The sequence below is a fragment of the Myotis daubentonii genome, chromosome 18 (genome assembly GCF_963259705.1).
Source record: "Myotis daubentonii chromosome 18, mMyoDau2.1, whole genome shotgun sequence".
In the NCBI taxonomy this organism is placed as follows: Eukaryota; Metazoa; Chordata; class Mammalia; order Chiroptera; family Vespertilionidae; genus Myotis; species Myotis daubentonii.
The window spans coordinates 10,869,776-10,887,864 of NC_081857.1; the positions used below are offsets into that span (position 1 = coordinate 10,869,776).

Here is an 18,089-nt window from a genome sequence, read left to right on the forward strand (position 1 = left end):
ACCGGGAGAAAGAGATTCATGGTTCAGCAAGCAAATGAATGCCAAGCATGGTCAGTGAGTCAAAGGACCGGCCGAAAATAACCAGGGGCGCAGGAATAGACTCATGGCGGCGGCAAACATTGACTCACTGAGGTTGAGGGGTGACTTGGCCTCTCCACCTGCAGGAGGCTGTCACCTGCAAACGTCCATTGGCCACATCAGAAAGCTCAGTATGAGGTCAGACTCAGGCTGTGCCATTGCCCTCGGCCCCAGGGCAATTGCCACCTGCAGGGAGGGGGTGGCAGCATGCGGAGAAGGAACGAGGAGGACTTGTGTGTGTCACCCACATTCCAGCTCAGGCCCCGAGTACACAAACAGGAAGATGGTTCCCTTCCTGCCTTCCGTGTGGCAAGCACTGTGATCGGAAGAGAGGGCGGGTTGTCAAGGACCCGTAACCACTGAACTTCACAGCAACGTGATCATGCGAGGTTATGTGACCCCTTTCAACCCTGCATCCCTAGAACCGACGGCTGTGTCCAGCAAATAAACGCTCAGTCAATGCCTGCCGAATGGGTAAAGTTATAGAGTCACAGAGGGCAGCTCTCATAGACTGGGCGTTGTAATAGGGCTTCCCTATGAGATGTTTGAAGGAAGACTTCAACCCCCAGCCGAAGGAGAAATAAAGACATCTCTGAGTTTACCTCTCTTGCAAGAAATCCACACTCATTGTTCGCTTTCCATCCCCCTTAGAGCAGTACGCCCAGACCTGCGAGGAGGGGGTGTATCAACAGAATGGAGCGTCAAGCGCACGTGGGAAGTGTCCTTGAGATGTGCAAACTCACCTCCCCTGCAAACACCTCCACCTCTGCGTAAGTTACATGTAAACTTTGAGTCTTTTCACGCCCTTCAGGACCCGTTTTCCTCTTTGGTTCTTCAAGATGACCCGAGCAGAAGGCATAGTGTGGGCGGTCGGAGGGGGTGGTGAAGGTGGTAGACGTCCACTGGCATATGCGGTTGGGTCCAGAGAAGCTCGCGGCTCAGCGATGAGTTGGTTTTCTTAATTTAGAAAGTCTGGCCTATGAGAAAGATATGCAAACACCCTAAGCCAGTGGTTCTCAACCTTCTGGCCCTTTAAATACAGTTCCTCATGTTGTGACCCAACCATAAAATTATTTTCGTGGCTACTTCCTAACTGTAATGTTACTACTGTTATGAATCGTAATATAAATATCTGAAATGCAGGATGGTCTGAGGCGACCCCTGTGAAAGGGTCGTTCGACCGCCAAAGGGGTCGCGACCCACAGGTTGAGAACCGCTGCAAGCCTTAGGTAACCAGCTCAAGCGCGGAGACGCAAGGCGGGAAAGGGTTAACCTCCCCAAAGTTGTGTCTTCAAAGTCACACCCTCTCCTGACAGCTCCGTCCACTCTCGCGAGAGTATGCAAAAAAAACCGCAGATTTCCACAAACCCCGCCCCCAGCCTTCTTAGTTGCCGGGCAACGATGCAACCAACCTCCACGGTGCGGGGAAACTTGGGAACGTGCTCTCTTTCCCCTTCACAGCGCCGTCCTCCTCGGGGAGCCTGCGTCAGCGAGTCCTCCTGGAGCCCCGCCCCCTGGAGTCTGCGGGCGCCGATTGGTCGAAGATTCTCTCCAGGTGAGGACCAACGTGGGGGTGGGTGGAGCCAGGCGGGGGCACTTGAATTGCGAATGACTGGTGTGCCGGGCCCGAGGCCGCCGGGTGTGGGCTGGTGTCTGCTTCGTTACCGGGGAGCTGCCGGGGTCGCTGCCGGGAGGGATCTTGGGGATCACAGGGTGAGCGACAGCTGCACTGCGCCTGCAAGAGGCTGGGAGGGCGGGAGGAGGGGGACTGCGTACACCCGGATGAGGTGCGAGACGAAGGCGCCCTGCTGTTTCGGGGAAGTGCCGGCCCCGAGACGCAGCCCGGAGTGCGGACCTCCAGGGACTTGGATCGCAGCAGGTGTCTGGGTTGGAGGATTTGCGTGGTCAGTGGGAGCGCAGCCAGTGCCAGGTCCTTAAAGCCATAGGACCGTCCTTCCTCACGAATTGCTTGTCTGGGTTTGGGGAGTGAGCTCGGGGGCTTTCCCACCCCAGTTTGAACTGATCTGATTACACCTTAGGGTGTTTGCATAGCCTTATTCTGTATATGACCTTGAGGAAGTCATTTACCGCCTCTTTTGTGCCCCCATGTTCCTTCTATAAACCTTGTCCCGGGGTTAGATGGGGAGACGGTGCAGAGCAAGAGCACCAGAGGAGAAATGGTGACGTGCTGGAAGTGGGGTGTCTGTCCAGTTACAGTTTTTCCTTAAGGGAACACATTTGATATTTTCCCACTTTCTCATTTTTTTTTCCAGGACTGAGTCCTACCATTGGACTGCCATTTGTTTGTGATAATGAACTTTATCTGTTCCCAACGACCCCCCCCCCCCCACACACCTGCTGCCACTACTCTCCCCAGATTCTTAAACTAGAATTTGAGGTCAGCAAGGACTTGGATGAGCCACACAATTTGATTGACCTCAGTTTTTCAATCTGTAAAATGGGAAGGAGTAATAAATGGTAGTAAAATCTGCCTTATTACAGGAATATTGGAAAGAGTGAAGGCGATAATTTATGTGAATGGCACTCCTAAATCAGTATTATAAATGCAAGATTCTAGTGCTCTATTTTTATGCAGACGAGGAAACCCCAAGGGCTCTGGGTTCACGCCTTATCCTAGGGCAGTGGTTCTCAACCTTCTGGCCCTTTAAGTACAGATCCTCATGTTGTGACCCAACCATAAAATTATTTTCGTTGCTACTTCATAACTGTAATGTTGCTACTGTGATGAATCGTAATGTAAATATCTGATATGCAGGATGGTCTTAGGCGACCCCTGTGAAAGGGTCGTTTGACTGCCAAAGGGGTCGCGACCCACAGGTTGAGAACCGCTGTCCTAGGGCCTGTAGCTATTAACTGGGAGAAAGAGGGCTGGACTTTTCCACTGATCCCTCAGGGATCCATTCTTCACGGAGTGTTTTGAAGAACGTCTTCTTCCTTCCCTCCCTTACATTCCTTTTGTCCCTTCCAGACCTCTGAAGAGCCGCCATGTCTGAGGATACTGCATCTTCCTCAGAACAGAACAATAGCAGCAATCAAACCACAGCCTCCAATCTTCGACTGTCCAAGAAGATATGTTGTAAGTTCTGGCAAAAAAAGAGGGTTGCACTCTCCCAGAATTTTATCTTGGGATTACAGTTGTCATCCGAGACTTTGCTGCTTGGTGGGAGTGAGAAGTAATTCTTTGACATGGGAATTGAAAACAAAGTCTACAAAGGGAAGAAAAAGTAGACTGGGTGAAGTGTCTGTCCTTGGGGCTAGCCTGCGGGTGGAGCCCAGCATTTTCTTACTGCTCTCTTCACCTGAATCTGTCTCCTGGGAGTATCTGCACACTGCAGGCTGAAAGCTAGGGCAAGCATTAGTAGTACACACTGGGAGGGACCGTGTGCAGGAATTACCTGGGGCTGACATTGTGAACAGTTTCCCTTGGTTTTTTCTTGGGCTACCTTTTGGGAGGGTGCTGCTCATTGGAGAAACTGCAAGTAGGAACCCATTGCTACAGCCCTCCGTGGAACCGGCCCTGACATTAGAGACTTTTCTCTGTGTCTTGGGCACCTTACTTTCTCACAGGTTTAGCCTTTGAACTTTGCAGATTATGTTCCCTACAGATTCATTCCTTCGGGGACGCGGTTTCACCGGAGTTTTTCAATGCTAGTTATTTAGACAGAGATGGCAGGTGGGATTGCAGAGCGATGAAGCAGTTGTGGTGCTAAGCATTATTATAGATCTCAAAAGGGTCAGTAGGTTCAGAAGGTCCTGGGCCACTGGGCTCCAGATGTCTTGGGGAACCTAAAGGAATGCCAATCCTTCTTCCCCCAGCGTCCAGATTGCATCTTGCCAGCAGTCAGTCTTCTCACTTCAGTGGTTATATATATATTGGCAGGTGGAAACAGCCAGGCAGCATGAGACCTGGAATCATCTCATGTTCAAAGCTTTCCCCAGAGTCTCGACCTTGATCTCATGCCCTTTTCAGTCTCAGGATTAATGATGATAATCTCTTCACCCGGCGCCCATGAGGCTTGCTGGGTTTTGGGTTGTAGCAGGGGCAGGTGGTTTGGATGTCATACTGGGGTTGGCATACTTTGCCGGTTAGGGTCTCCTTTCTCTGCCAGGGCAGAGACCTAGGTACTGCGGGCTGTTTTTAGGGCAGCCTCTAGAGCACTGGTTCTCAACCTTCCTAATGCTGCGACCCTTTAATACAATTTCTCATGTTGTGGTGACCCCCAACCATAAAATTATTTTCGTTGCTACTCCATAACTGTAATTTTGCTACTGTCATGAATCGTCATGTAAATATCGGATATGCAGGATGTATTTTCATTGTTACAAATTGAACATAATTAAAGCACAGTGATTGATCACAAAAACAATAAGTAATTATATGTGTTTTCCATTGGTCTTAGGCGACCCTTGTGAAAGGGTCGTTCGACCGCCAAAGGGGTCACGACCCACAGGTTGAGAACCGCTGCTCTAGAGTAAGAACCTCTGTGTTTGAATCTGGGATTTAATACTTCCTGGCCATGTGCACTTGAACAAGTTGCTTACCCCCTTTGTAAAATTAGGATACTAATAGCATGCACCCCCCCCCCCCCCCGCAGTGATGCGAGAATTAAATGAGAAATATAGGAAAGCACTTAGAAGAGTGTTGGGCACGTAGCTAGGTGTATTATTTTTACTGGCGGTTCTATTTGCATGTTGTGTTTATTCTTGAAATATCTAAATTGAATTGTGGTCTAAATGCTCTGATGGGGAGCTCTCTGTTTAAAAGAACCCCATGAAGAATTATATTTTCAATAAAGAATATTTTCTCCTCTTATTTGACAGTATTGTAACCCAGATTTTGGGGTGTGGATGCACATTCTAAAGAGAGGTGCACTTGATTCACCAGGGCACAGAGAGCCGGTACATGTGTGGGGAGGAGCTGATACCTGTGGGAGCCTCTGTCCCTGCACAATGAATGCCCAGTGTCAGTCGGGACTCTGCTTTATTCTCCAAAGGAATCTCCTATCTGCCTTCCTGACTCTTTGCAAGTTTTCTGCCCTGAAGGCTTCTGATTAGCCAAGAAACAGTAATCCCAGGTTTCTAGCCCTCTGGGCTCTTCATTCCTGGTTTGGGCTCTGATCCGCCTCTCGAAGCTCCACCCTCTGCCCCACTGGAAGCATTTGGGTTGTCCTAAAGCCCCTGTCCCTCATTTGCCCCATCTCTTCTCCCTTCTGGTTGGACTATGAAACCCTTACGGTCAAAGGAGAAATACAGTCATGAGAATATGTGTTAATTCATTTCCTTTTTCTCTGTTATTTGCCTGCATTTTGGAACGGGCTTCCCTGGCTGCTCAGTGTTCATACCCAGCAGTTCTTTTATTAATAGCTCAGCCATTATCCCCTTGGTGCTAATTACACCTGTGCTGGCTGACTTGGACTCTATGAAGTGACTGAGCTGGGGATTGAAGGATTACTTTAGGGAACCAAAGCCAACAAAGGAACCTTCCTGGGACGTCAGCTGCTCCAGGGGTGGGGTGATGGCTGAGGTGCCTTTAGGGTGCTCGGAGGACTGCGGTCAGGGCTCTGAAAGCAGTAGTGTGTGTGTGTGGGGGGAGGTCTACATGCTTTTCTTTCTTCGTTTCATCTATTCTTTACTATTTTGAGTAGGTCGGGAACAGACAAATTCCCATGTATACCTTTCCCTAATGACAAAAGCAGCACATGCTCATGAAATATTCAAACAGTACAGAAAGAAAGTGAAAAGTAAAAAATCTCCCACAATTTCTCCTGTCCCTGTTAAGTCTGCTTCTTTCTAACAGCTCATTCTGGTGTATCCTATTAAAGAAAAAAAGGTTCACGCTGTACACGTTTGGTTCTGCTGCCATTATTCCACCGACCCCCACCCCCTTGCTATATTTTGGACATTTTCTTCCATGTCAGTAAATCCAGATTTACCTCATTCTGCACAGTATTGCATTGTATGGATATGTCAGTCTCCCCCTGATGGACATTTCTGTTTCCAGTTTTCCACTATCACAAACAATACTGCAGTGAGCATCCTTGCACACACACACACACACACACACACCTTTGCATGTCTGTGCTAGCAACTTTTCTATAGAAATAATAGAAGAAAAGATCGATACATTTAAAATGTTGATCAGCATGACTGTCCTACAAAGTTCTGTATTGTAAACTGTTTTAATATTTCAAAGTAATTGATGGTACTTGGACATTATTACCTACTAGAGGCCTGGTGCACGAAATCCATGCACTCGGAGGGGAGGTCCCTCAGGCTGGCCTGTGCCCTTTTGCAGTCCGGGAGCCCTCGGGGGATGTCTGACTGAGGGCTTAGCGGGCCTAAGCTAGCTCACCGCAAGGAGCCGGCCTAAGCTAGCAGTCAGAGATCCTTAGTGGGAGAGGCTCCCGCCACTGTGGCTGTGCTCGCCAGCCATGAGCTCCTGCATTGAGCGTCTGCCCCTGGTGGTCAGTGCGTGTCATAGCAACCAGTCTTTCTGCCTTCGGTCGATTTGCATATTAGCCTTTTATTATATAGGATTATATAGGATAGCTGCACTGATTAGCAAAACAACTTTCTTAGCAGTTTGGGTATTTCATGCCTATCAGTCAAATAGAAGGCGATAACTGTCAGTTTTATGACTTCTGATGAGTAAAAAGATATTACTAATGAAACACACTTTAATGGGCAGCATATTTCGAAAATGTTGGCTCTCCTTAGGACAAGTAGTGAAGAAGACCTTGATCATGAAAAGGCTGGGAACCAGTGGCCTTCCGGACCACCCTTCAGGATCGGATTAGAAAGCTTAGTTGTGCTTATTACCACATGGCTCCTTGGTCAGGTGCTGACAAGAGTGGAGGCTGGGACTGAATGGGTGGCCATGAAACCAGGAGTCTGGTCAGAGCCCTGACCTTGATTGACTCTCTACTGTGGGCCATGCTGTTTTTCTCTGAGCTTGAGTTTGTCTGTCTATAGGAGGGAAGTCACCAAGCCCTCATTTCCTCATTTCCATGAGTGTGTTCATTGAAAGGAAAGTAAGTGAAAGATTGAGAAAGTGAGTTAAACCTCATGTAAAGAAGATAGAAGAGGCTTTCAAGATTGAAACAGCTTTCCATGATATGTCCATGGGTGTGTTACATTGTCTCTGAAATTAATCAACATGAAGTGTGTACTACTGAAGATTAAGGTGGGGGTGCTTTTTAACAGGCAGGACAGCCTGTTCCTGGTTCTGCTAATGTGGCAGTTTGAGACAGGAAGTGTGGAAAATGAGAAGCCCTGGTTGCGGCAGATGTGCGTGGGTGGATTGTGGGCAGAGGCAGGTGGTGTGGTTCTGGGGGCCACTGTGGGGAGACATTAGTGACCCTTGTGTTCTTTTGTTCCGAGCCCTCCGTCCAGTTTGGTTTACACAGAGCAGCTGGTTCCTTCCTTGGCTTCAGGGCAGCTCCCAAGCATCAGTTTATTTTCAGCATTAGGGAGGTAATAGGACCCTTGGGCAAGCGCCTAATGGGCTGGAAGGTGTGGACAAAGCAGGCCTGGAAGTGCAGGTAATGAGCCAGATCACGGGGGATGGAGAAGATCGAGGCGCTGAGCTGGAGAAAGTGAAGACTCAGGAGGATTTAAATACTGACATCCCGGGGCAGCTGATCCCAGGGAGAGAGATCTGCCTGTCAGGGGTCAGGGGTCAGGGATGAACATCAGCTGAGGATGCTGGGTTGAGTTCTCTTGCTTTTGTCCTGCAGATTTGATGAGAGATGAAAATCACTTCCGGTGCCCAGGCCAGGAATTGTCTATGTGCCAAGCCCTCTGACCCTGAGCCTACCCCTCCCTCACCACTTGGGCCACTCCTTGGCTTCCGTGTACTTCTTGCCAAACACCCCTAGGAAACTCTCTTCCTTCCGAGGTCTGTTCTCTACCCGGGCCCTTCTGCCCACTTCTCCACTGAGCTCTTTTGACATTCCTTTCCCTGAAGAAAAGTGATGATTTTTCTACCCATGTTCCCCGATTTTACAGAATTGTTTCTTAGCCCTATGGGGTCCCCTTGTCCCAGGGTAGAGCAGCAGCAACGACTTGCAGGGCATCCTCTGGAAAGCAGTGCTGGGAAGTGAAGGCAGTTGGTTCTTTCCCTCTCCCGTCCCTGTGCCCTTAGGGGAGCCCACAGAGCCAAGCCTCCCAGATGACCTCCTTCGGGTCTTGGCCCGCGGGAAGTGGTTGGCAGCAGTGCGGGGCCCTCATCCACCACTCCTCTAACAGCAGGATGAGCAGAGAGGAGTCGGATCCTATGGGCAAGCTGATGAGAAATCCCAGGCTCTTTTTAAGGAGAAAAGCCACCGAGGGAGCACGAAATCCGGACTCTAGTACCAGCTCTTCCCTTTCTTATTGTGTGTCCATAGGCAAGTCACCTGGCTGACTCTGAATATCTAGTTTGCCCCACCTGTCCAGTGAGTATGTAAATGAGTATTTCTGAAATAAGTTTCCTAAGGAAGCCCGAACCAATGGCTGTTCCTGCTTCTAAATTGTCTTGCTTTCTGTGGGCCATTGAGGCAGGCTGGCCGTGATGCCCTTGTGGGCTAAGCTTCACTGAAGTTTCCTGAGGTCTAGTCGGAACCTGGTCGTAGGCTTTTCCGCAGTCTAATCTCACTGGTGGTTTAGACATTCTGGCTTAAGCTCATGTCCCGAGTGCAAGGCCAAAACAACTTGAAGCCCGGCTCTTTTTGTGGTGGGCAAGCTAAATTCTTGCCCATGGCTCTGAAGGGATAGATGAGATATCAGCCTACACACTCTGCTGGACCTATTCTAAGAGCCTGCTCAGTTCTAAATGGGTAGGATCTCCAGACATAAGACCGTCCTTTGAAGCAATTATCATCCTTGCGTTGAGCAGGGTGCCATCTTACTGTCTTTCTATCTCTTTCCACCTCGGGTACTTCTGTGAGACCTTGGGCACGTGGGGAAAACATGTCTTCATGTTTTGGGGACTTCCTACATGACTCTTCTACTCTTTCAGGAGGGTTTGCCTGATAAGTCTTCAGTTTGCCTTCTCAGTCTTCCTGGACCCTTGTCTCATTGAGGTGTTTGAGGATTAAACAAGATTCTAGCTATGAAGTCGCTAGCCCTGTGCACGCACCTGACTTGGCCCCTCGTCACTTAGCTCTGCTCTGTCTCCTTTCTCTCTAGCCTGGGCGTCCTACATGACCAACTCCCCGACGCTCATTGTTATGATTGGCTTGCCAGCCCGGGGCAAGACCTATGTGTCCAAGAAACTCACACGTTACCTCAACTGGATTGGAGTGCCCACCAAAGGTAGGTGCGGGTCGGGTCGCTCATTCTTTGGGAAGGGAAACGATCCGTTCCTCCATCTCACAGGCCTCTGCGGGGTTCATTCTTCCTGGCATCAAGGTTACAGGGTGCTTCTGGCAGAAGCAGTTGTTGCTTCTGGATTTGCTGACTTTATTCTTGCTCACAGACTTACTTCCTCCAGAATATATGATTCTTTCCTCAATGCCTTTGACCGTATACGCTTGACATTTTGTAAAAATAGATTTTTATTGATTTCAGAGAGGAAGGGAGAGGAAGAGAGAGATAGAAACATCAGTGATGATAGAGAATCATTGATCAGCTGCCTCCTGCATGCCCCACACTAGGGATCAAGCCTGCAACCTGGGCATGTGCCCTTGACCATACTCGAACATGGGATCCTTCAGTCCACAGGCAGATGCTCCATCCACCGAGCCAAACTGGTTAGGGCTACACTTTACATTTTTAAAGCCCTGACCTATATATCATCTTGTTTAATCCTAGCAGTACCCCAGTGACATAGCGGAAGCTGCTGAGGAAATTGAAACTTAAGACTTGCCCAAGGTCTAATAAGTCTGAACTCCAGCATAATTTGATTCTTAACCTGGTATTGTTCCCTACATGCCTTGGTGCTTTTTAATTTTATTTTTATTTTTTGTATCCCCTTTGGCCACTCTGACATTAGACCAGGATGTCCCCTTTGGTGGGGCCACTGTATTGTCTCGGTGCTTAGGGGTGTTGGTGTCTTCTGCAGTGTTTAATCTTGGGGTATATCGGCGCGAAGCAGTCAAGTCCTATAAGTCCTATGACTTCTTCCGGCACGACAACGAGGAGGCCATGAAGATTCGCAAGTGAGTCTTCTGACGCCTGACCTCTGGGCCAGCTCTTTCTCGGCCATCCTAAGAGTGGATGTAATGGGGCTTAGTTTCCTTTTCAGTAAATATTTGTGGGGATTTGGAGTGGAAGTTATCTTCTGGACAGGTCACTTTGGGCTTGTGTGGGTAGAAGAACAGGGCTTAGGGAGATGTATGTATGCTTGCAGATTAAGCCTACAGAGGGATAAGATATATGCATGGGCTGGGGGAAAGGGAAAGATGTAGGCTGAGATAAACATCTCAGGGGGGAGTTGAAAGATCTAGTTAGGGAAGTGTTTGACCAGTGAGAAAACTTAAGCAGGAAGGGACGTGACTCCGATAGCAACCCAGCTGCTCCGGTCTCTGGCTATGCCTGAGCCTGGTCTCGCTGCACTCGCCCTGCTGACCTCCTCTGCTCTCACGGCAGACAGTGTGCTGTGGTGGCCCTAGAAGACGTTAAGGCGTATCTCACCGAGGAGAGCGGGCAGATTGCGGTAAGCCTTGCCTACCTCTTCCCCGCCTGGGTCTCTACCCTTTCAAAGCTGTGTACCTCTCCCCCCGCTCCCTTGGGTCCACCTTGGAGGGATTCCATTTTTCCCTCCCCACTCATTGACCTTGTGGGCGCTCTTCCCAGGTGTTTGATGCCACCAATACAACTAGGGAGAGGAGGGACATGATTTTGAACTTTGCCGAGGAGAATTCCTTCAAGGTAGGATCTGACTCCACATCGGAGGAAAGGGGATGAGTGGAAGTGGGCAGTTGGAAGGCACATGCAGATCTGTTTGGCTCTGGTGAGTGAGGCCAAGACTGGGTATATGATTCTGTTCTCTTGGGGCAGGCCCACAATCCTTGAGTGTTTTCTTGCAGGTACTTTCTCAGCCCCTTAGCCTATATGTCTGAGGCCCTGGGGATGTGGTAAGAGTTATTTTTAAATGAACAGGCCTTGAAGGCACTGTCATGAAAGAAAATCCTGGGGGATGTGGTGGCTGGGTGAGGTAGGTATGAGCATGTGCTCTTAATGAACAGCCTGGCCAATTCTGACTCATTCATCACTGCCCTCTCTTTCCGGCCAGGTGTTCTTTGTGGAATCTGTGTGTGATGATCCTGATGTCATCGCTGCCAACATCCTGGTGGGTGACACCCCTGTATACCACCACCTCTTTTTCCTTTGTGCCTGGTGTGTATGTGGAGGGGGGGGGACGGTAGGAGGGGAGAGTCTACTGGGTAATGAAAGAAAGAAATAGACATGTTTAACATCACTGACTGATCTGTTTGATCTGCCAGAGCACCGTTCTGTACTTCCACACTCTTGGGAGAGGAAACAGGCTTTGAGGAATAAAATAAGTATTAGCTGTTGAATGGAGACCAGGACTTAGACTGGCCCCGTGTTCTGGGTGTTAGCTGGATACAAAGGCCTAGGTGTCTTCTTAGAATAGACCAAACTCTCATGGTCTGTCAGGGCCACTTTCTAGGAAGGTCATCCGCCCAGCATTTGTCTAATGGTCAGAGTATAAACCAGTGCCCATTTGATGGGTTGTGCTGTGCCAAGTAGACATCCATGCATGGTATCAAGATGGTGCTCTCCCAGCAACGTGGGCACTTGGGATCGTCTAAGGAAGAGGCGTCTGGTCCAAGTCAGGCATGCGTCCAATCACGCATCTTATTCTAAATGGTCATAGGGAGAAATGGAAGCACATTCTGTCTTCCCAAGGAGGTGCATGAAGGGATCGGGGCCCAGGAGCAGCTTCCGCTGCACGACTGCCGGCTGTCCTTCAGCCAAGGGCAAGCACATGACTCCCCAGTTGTCTTGCCCTTCTGGGTTGCCAGGATCATAGGACAGAGTGGGGGTGGTGCTCAGTGAGTGGGGATTGCCAGCGCTGCAGTGAAAGGCCACTGCTGTGGACTTCCTTTTCTTTATTTAGCAGTGGCTGTTTGCAGCAGGGCCAGTGAGGACAGACCTCTGACCAGGTCCTGCTCTTCTGTGATTCCAGGAAGTAAAGGTGTCCAGCCCTGACTACCCTGAAAGGAACAGGGAGAATGTGATGGAGGACTTCCTAAAGAGAATTGAGTGCTACAAAGTCACCTATCAGCCCCTTGACCCAGACAACTATGACAAGTAAGGTTTGAGGCCACGGTTTAAAGAGCATGAATACGGATCTCATTTGAGAAAAGAGCCTTTCTCTCTCTCTGTTCCCAAACTCCCTTCTGCCATTCCAGACCCTTGTATCTCTTCAGAGAAGCAAGGTATGGATTTGTGGCTTCTATGTGGGTTGCATCTTACCCTTGTACACTGAAGTGTTTTGTTTTTACGATCATCAATTCTTCCTCTCTCTCCTCTAGAGCAGGGGCGGGGAACCTTTTTCCTGCCAATGGCCATTTGGGTGTTTATAACATAATTCTCGGGCCATACAAAATTATCAACTTAAAAATTAGTCTGCTATATTTGGTCAGACATTGAATTAACTCACCTCTAATGCTTTGGCAGGGCCGGACCAAGTGATTGTGTGGGCCTTGTACGGCCTGCGGGCCAGACGTTCCCCATCTCTGCTCTAGAGCAAGATTTCTCAGCCTCCACATTGTTGGCATTTTGAAGTAGATAATTCTGTGTAGCTGTCTTGTGCATTGTAGGATATATAGCAGCATCCCTGCCTCTGCTCACTAGATACCAGTAATAACTTCCAACCTGTGACAGCCTAAAATGTTTCCTGACATTGCCTGGGGAATAAAATCACCCTTGGTTGAGAAGCACTGCTCTAGATCAGTAGTTTAAAACAAGGGTAATGTAGGGTACCCCTTAGAGATACGTCATCAGCTTTTGATCAATTTTAAAAGTGTATGTGTGTGTACATATATGTTAAATAATATATATTAATACATATACATACATATATTACATATATAACAACACATATACAATATAAAACAATGTGTATGTTATATGCATGTGTATATGCATGTAATGTATATGTAATATGTATCTTGTTTACATATAACAGATAACATTTAGGTATATAAATTAAACACGAAGTTCTTAGGAACATGCCTGGCTTAGTGAAATGTCTGGTCATGGCTAGCTGTCGTTACTATGGCAGCATCTATCAGCAAAGTGGAGTACAATACACGTTAACTTGATGTGTGTGAGGTATAGGAGCCATAGCAAAAGGTCAAGTTCATGTTGAAGAAAGATGTGTGCACATGGAAACTCGTGAGGACTTGGAGTGCTAAATACAATAGAATATACAGATGATGTATTGTAGAATTGTAAACCTGAAACCTATATGATTTTATTAACCAGTGTCACCCCAGTAAATTAAAAAAAACACACAAAAAAAACCCCTGTGAGAATGTGGCCTTTGAAAAGGCACGCAGTCAGCAGTTTCCAGTTCTAGCCCAATAAGAATACAGCCCTGCAGCCAAGCAAATGAGACAAGTGTGCGTAACCACTGCTGAATCACTTCACTGGTCTGCTGTGGAGTCTTTCAGTTCCTCAAGGGGTTGCCCGGAATGTTAGTATTTGCAGGTGTTCTTTTTTTTTTTTTTTATATATTTTATTGCTTTTTTACAGAGAGGAAGGGAGAGAGATAGAGAGTTAGAAACATCGTTGAGAGAGAAACATCGATCAGCTGCCTCCTGCACATCCCCCACTGGGGATATGCCTGCAACCCAGGTACATGCCCTTGACCGGAATCGAACCCGGGACCTTTCAGTCCGCAAGCCGACGCTCTATCCACTGAGCCAAACCGGTTTCGGCTGCAGGTGTTCTTTATAAGAGGTTGCAAACCACCGCCTTCGATATGGCCTAATAGTATATTCTTTAGTTACCTCCAAAGTCCTACATAGAACACATTCTGGAAGTGTGTGTGTGTGTGTGTGTGTGTGTGTGTGTTTATAGATGTTATCTCTGGTGGTAGGCTTATGGTACATTGATTTTTATTTGCATCAATGTACCTTTAAAAAAATTTTTTTTGGAATAAGCATTATTTTTATAATGAGGTAATTCCATGGTGGCCACAAAGCGACTGTCCACGGAAGTGCCTTTGAGAGAAGATTGATGTAGGTAGATGCCAGGAATGCACAGAGGTTTCTCTGGTTCTGCTTCTCCTGCCTCCCCCTCACCGCTGGTGATGCTGTACTCTGGCCAGGTCTCGACCCCTCAGATGGGAGGCTGTGCTTCTCACCCAAATTCAAGGTTAGCAAAACCTTCAGGTCACCTAGTGTAGCCCCTCACGGGAGCCTGAGTTCTGCCGATCACATTTATTTCATGGCATAGTGTAGGCGCTGAGGGACTGACCAGGAGTTCGGGAGATTGTACTTTGTCTCGGTTCTGGGGCGTAAGCCAGCTCTTACCATTCAGCCGGGCGGGGCTCTGACAGGGGAGGAGGAGAGCTGCAGTGAGTCTGTGAGTAACGCTGACATCCTTTCCCCTGCCACCCTTATCCTCAGATTTTTATACTCAGGGGATGTTTTTTCCCCTTCTGTCCCAGGGATCTTTCTTTCATCAAGGTGATCAACGTGGGCCAGCGGTTTCTAGTGAACAGAGTCCAGGACTACATTCAGAGCAAGATAGTCTACTACCTCATGAATATCCACGTCTATCCCCGCACCATTTACCTTTGCCGGCACGGGGAGAGCGAGTTCAACCTCCTGGGGAAGATTGGGGGCGACTCTGGCCTCTCAGTGCGGGGCAAACAGGTGAGCAGTTAGCCCGCAGGCTGGGTTTCCCAGGCTTAGAATTAGAGGGCGTAGTGGAGGTCATCTCTGTTATCCCCTTAATTCTTCCTAAACCCCATTGAGGCTTAGGTTTCAGGTGGTCCAGCAAGGGCTAAAGGTTTTCCTTGTCCACTGATTCTAGCTCCGTAGTGAAGGGTGGATAGCTTGGAACCATTCGTGCTGTGGTCCTTCAGCCATCGGTTATCGGGCACAGCCTGTGTGCTTGGCAGAGACCAGGGCACCTCAGCGGAGCTCCTTTCCTCTTGGGTTTATCGCACGGAGCACCTTTCCGATTTTGACTGCGGTCACGCACGGCGCCCTCCTCGGCCGAGTCAGCAGGTGTATGTGTGTGTCCGTGTTTCCTCTCTTTAAACTTTCATTTCAAACCCCAGTTTGCCCAAGCTCTCAGGAAGTTTCTGGAGGAACAGGAGATAGCAGATCTCAAGGTGTGGACGAGCCAGCTGAAGAGGACTATCCAGACTGCGGAGTCGCTGGGGGTGACCTACGAGCAGTGGAAGATTCTGAATGAGATTGACGCTGTGAGTGGGCAGCGCGGGTGGCCGGGAGAGCCTCTGATTCAGGCAGGCGCTCTCAGAGGCCACCATCGGGGCAGTTTCACCTCACATCTAGAGCGGTGATGGCGAACCTTTTGAGCTCGGCGTGTCAGCATTTTGAAAAACCCTAACTTAACTCTGGTGCCGTGTCACATATAGAAATTTTTTGATATTTGCAACCATAGTAAAACAAAGATTTATATTTTTGATATTTATTTTATATATTTAAATGCCATTAACAAAGAAAAATCAACCAAAAAAATGAGTTCGCGTGTCACCTCTGACACGCCTGTCATAGGTTCGCCATCACTGGTCTAGAACCACCAAGTAGAGACATTGCAGAAGCTAACACTGTGGCTGGTGTGGGGAGGAAGGAGGAACAGTTCTACCCCTAATTAGGGCTTCCTGCTGCTAGAACACCTGTGCCAGGAATGGCACTCCAGCCAATTTGGGGGCACCTGGGAGTTCCATTTGGTACCTCGGTATATTTTCTTCCTGGGAAAAAGAAATAGCTAACAGCTCTTTTCTTTAATGTCTACTTAGATCATTTGGCCAGCCATTCTAAAAAAAGTCCTTTCCGTTTGTTTCCTTGGCTTTCTCTGTCCTTGAGCACAAAAGTAGGCAATCCTTTTTCTTTGCTCCCTCTGCACCCTTCTATGCCTTCTGCACGAATTCTGCAGTCCCTTCCGCTGCCTCTCCTTCCCTGCTTCCTGTTCCTTTTATCCCGCTGACTCTTCTCGACCTTTAGATTCCCCACAGTAGTAGGAGAAAGTGGCAGCTTACGCTAGAGAAGCCGCCTCCTCTCCGCAGTGGCCCTGACCCCGCCCGTCCCAGACACCCTGGCCAGGCAGTTGTAGGACGTGCAAGCACCCGGCACAGTGCCTGGCACGTAGTAAGAAACTAGCGTTCCTCAGTGTCGTCTGCCTTCGTTGTGTGGGGCTGTGTGGGCCAGTGTACCTCCGAAAGCCAGTGTGGCTCCTTGCAGGGCGTGTGCGAGGAGATGACCTACGCAGAGATTGAGAAGCAGTACCCAGAGGAGTTCGCACTTCGGGATCAAGAGAAATATCTGTATCGCTATCCTAGCGGGGAGGTGAGATTCCCTCATGTGGCGCCACTGCCCCGCCCTGTGCTGGGAGTTTAGTGTTAATTTGGGGAAGGATTGAATGGATTTGGGGGGATCTAGAAAGGGTACTTGAGGCAGAACTTAGTTTATCCTCCTAACTTAGGGTCCTACTGTCTTTAATTCAGCTTAGGCAGTCAGATGCCTCATTCATTTGTTAAGATCTCTAGGGGAAAGAGCGGCAAGACAAACTGTTGAGTATGTTGTAGAATCAACACCATCTTTTTCACTTTATTTTTTTTCATTCCACTCACTACATCCCATGCCCAGATATGGGCACCAAGTAGATATATGGGCTGTGAATGAAATCCCTGTCAGCTTCAGAGTTTGGGCTGTTTCCTGGTCTAAGTGGCTTCACAGTCTAGGGATGTGTGAGATGAAGGAATTTAACAGTATGACCGAGGTCCAGGGGGCCTCCAGGAGCCCCTTGTTGCCTTATGCTCTGCCCGTTAATCTGGGGAAGAAAAAACCCACGTGCTGAATGCAGATTTTCTCTTCTTGATCTGGAGTTTCCTCTGTCTGAATGTTGCCGTTGAAAGGTCTCAATATTCTTAGGAGCTTCCAAAGCTGGGGAGTTAGCAGGCGACATGCAGTCGCTGAAGCTCTAGGAGGGAAGCCAGCTGGGGAGGAAGGAGCAGTGGCCTCTTTACTCTGGACACAGCCTCTGCCTCGGCTGCCAGCTTGCGCCCGGCCTCCTAGCAGCCTGCCCACTTTCCCCCCACAGTCGTACCAGGACCTGGTGCAGCGGCTGGAGCCTGTCATCATGGAGCTGGAGCGCCAGGGCAATGTCCTCGTCATCTCCCACCAGGCTGTCATGCGCTGCCTCCTGGCCTACTTCTTGGATAAGGGCGCAGGTGCCATTGAGGGAAGGGCTGGGAGGGGACTGGGCTCGGGGTGGCACCAGGATCCATGGCAACTGGGCCTCCCCCTCTTTCACTCAAATTGGAGTGCATTCTTCAGGCACCAGTGTGGGGCGCCCAGCAGCCACCGAGCCAGCTACTGGCTGAATTGACTGCTGGTCCAAAAGCCCCCGGTGGAGGGGCTGCTGCTGGGCTGCTCAGTCCTGCTTGGCTCGAGGGCAGCCTCGAGCTAACGCTTCTGGCAGCCTCAGAAAAGCAGTTGGACACTGCCAGCTTGTTACTTTGGCTACAAGGAGGGTGGTACCTTAGAAGCATCTTCATCCTTAGATTTAGGACAGTTTCTGGGTGGAGCTGGAAGGAAGTGCTGGCACTTCCCTTCCCGACCTACCTGACCGGCGGGGAAGCCTGCAGGTGGGCCACGCTCTTTCCTTCCATGGGGTCCTGGCTGCAGCACTTACTCCTGTTTTGTCTGCATGGAGGGATCGAAAATGGGCTTACATCCTTCCTTAGCCACGCAGTTGCTTGGGTGGCTTCTTGGGTGGCTGTCTTGATAACTGTCTGGGGTTCAGGGGAGGAGCTGTATCACTCCAGGTCAAGGTGAAGG

At 49.2% G+C, this 18,089-nt stretch overlaps 1 protein-coding gene across 6 annotated transcripts; it reads left to right on the top strand.

The window, feature by feature from the left end:
- The first annotated feature begins 90 nt into the window (after positions 1–90).
- Positions 91–18,083, top strand: PFKFB2 (6-phosphofructo-2-kinase/fructose-2,6-biphosphatase 2). 6 transcript variants are annotated; one of them, XM_059675733.1, is made up of 14 exons: positions 91–216; positions 732–848; positions 1,540–1,633; positions 3,068–3,175; positions 9,268–9,393; positions 10,142–10,238; positions 10,669–10,735; positions 10,876–10,950; positions 11,315–11,371; positions 12,233–12,357; positions 14,726–14,933; positions 15,344–15,490; positions 16,491–16,595; positions 17,350–18,083. In XM_059675733.1, exons 4-14 carry the CDS (start codon positions 3,085–3,087, stop codon positions 17,635–17,637), a joined length of 1,386 nt encoding a protein of 461 aa, XP_059531716.1. In that variant the 5' UTR covers positions 91–216; positions 732–848; positions 1,540–1,633; positions 3,068–3,084; the 3' UTR covers positions 17,638–18,083. The 6 variants fall into 6 exon arrangements, with proteins under 6 accessions (XP_059531716.1, XP_059531712.1, XP_059531713.1 ...); XM_059675729.1 differs by having other exon boundaries at positions 97–216; positions 735–848; positions 1,458–1,651; positions 3,080–3,175; XM_059675730.1 differs by lacking the exons at positions 16,491–16,595; positions 17,350–18,083 and having other exon boundaries at positions 97–216; positions 1,458–1,651; positions 3,080–3,175; positions 15,344–16,476.
- Positions 18,084–18,089: the final 6 nt, after the last annotated feature.

Coding starts and splice junctions, on each gene's coding strand:
- PFKFB2 (XM_059675729.1), top strand. CDS start 104: ATGGCGGCGGCAAACATTGACTCACTGAGGTTGAGGGGTGACTTGGCC. Junction 15,491..16,490: donor TTCTGAATGAGATTGACGCT/GTGAGTGGGCAG, acceptor GGCTCCTTGCAG/GGCGTGTGCGAGGAGATGAC. Junction 16,596..17,349: donor ATCGCTATCCTAGCGGGGAG/GTGAGATTCCCT, acceptor TTCCCCCCACAG/TCGTACCAGGACCTGGTGCA.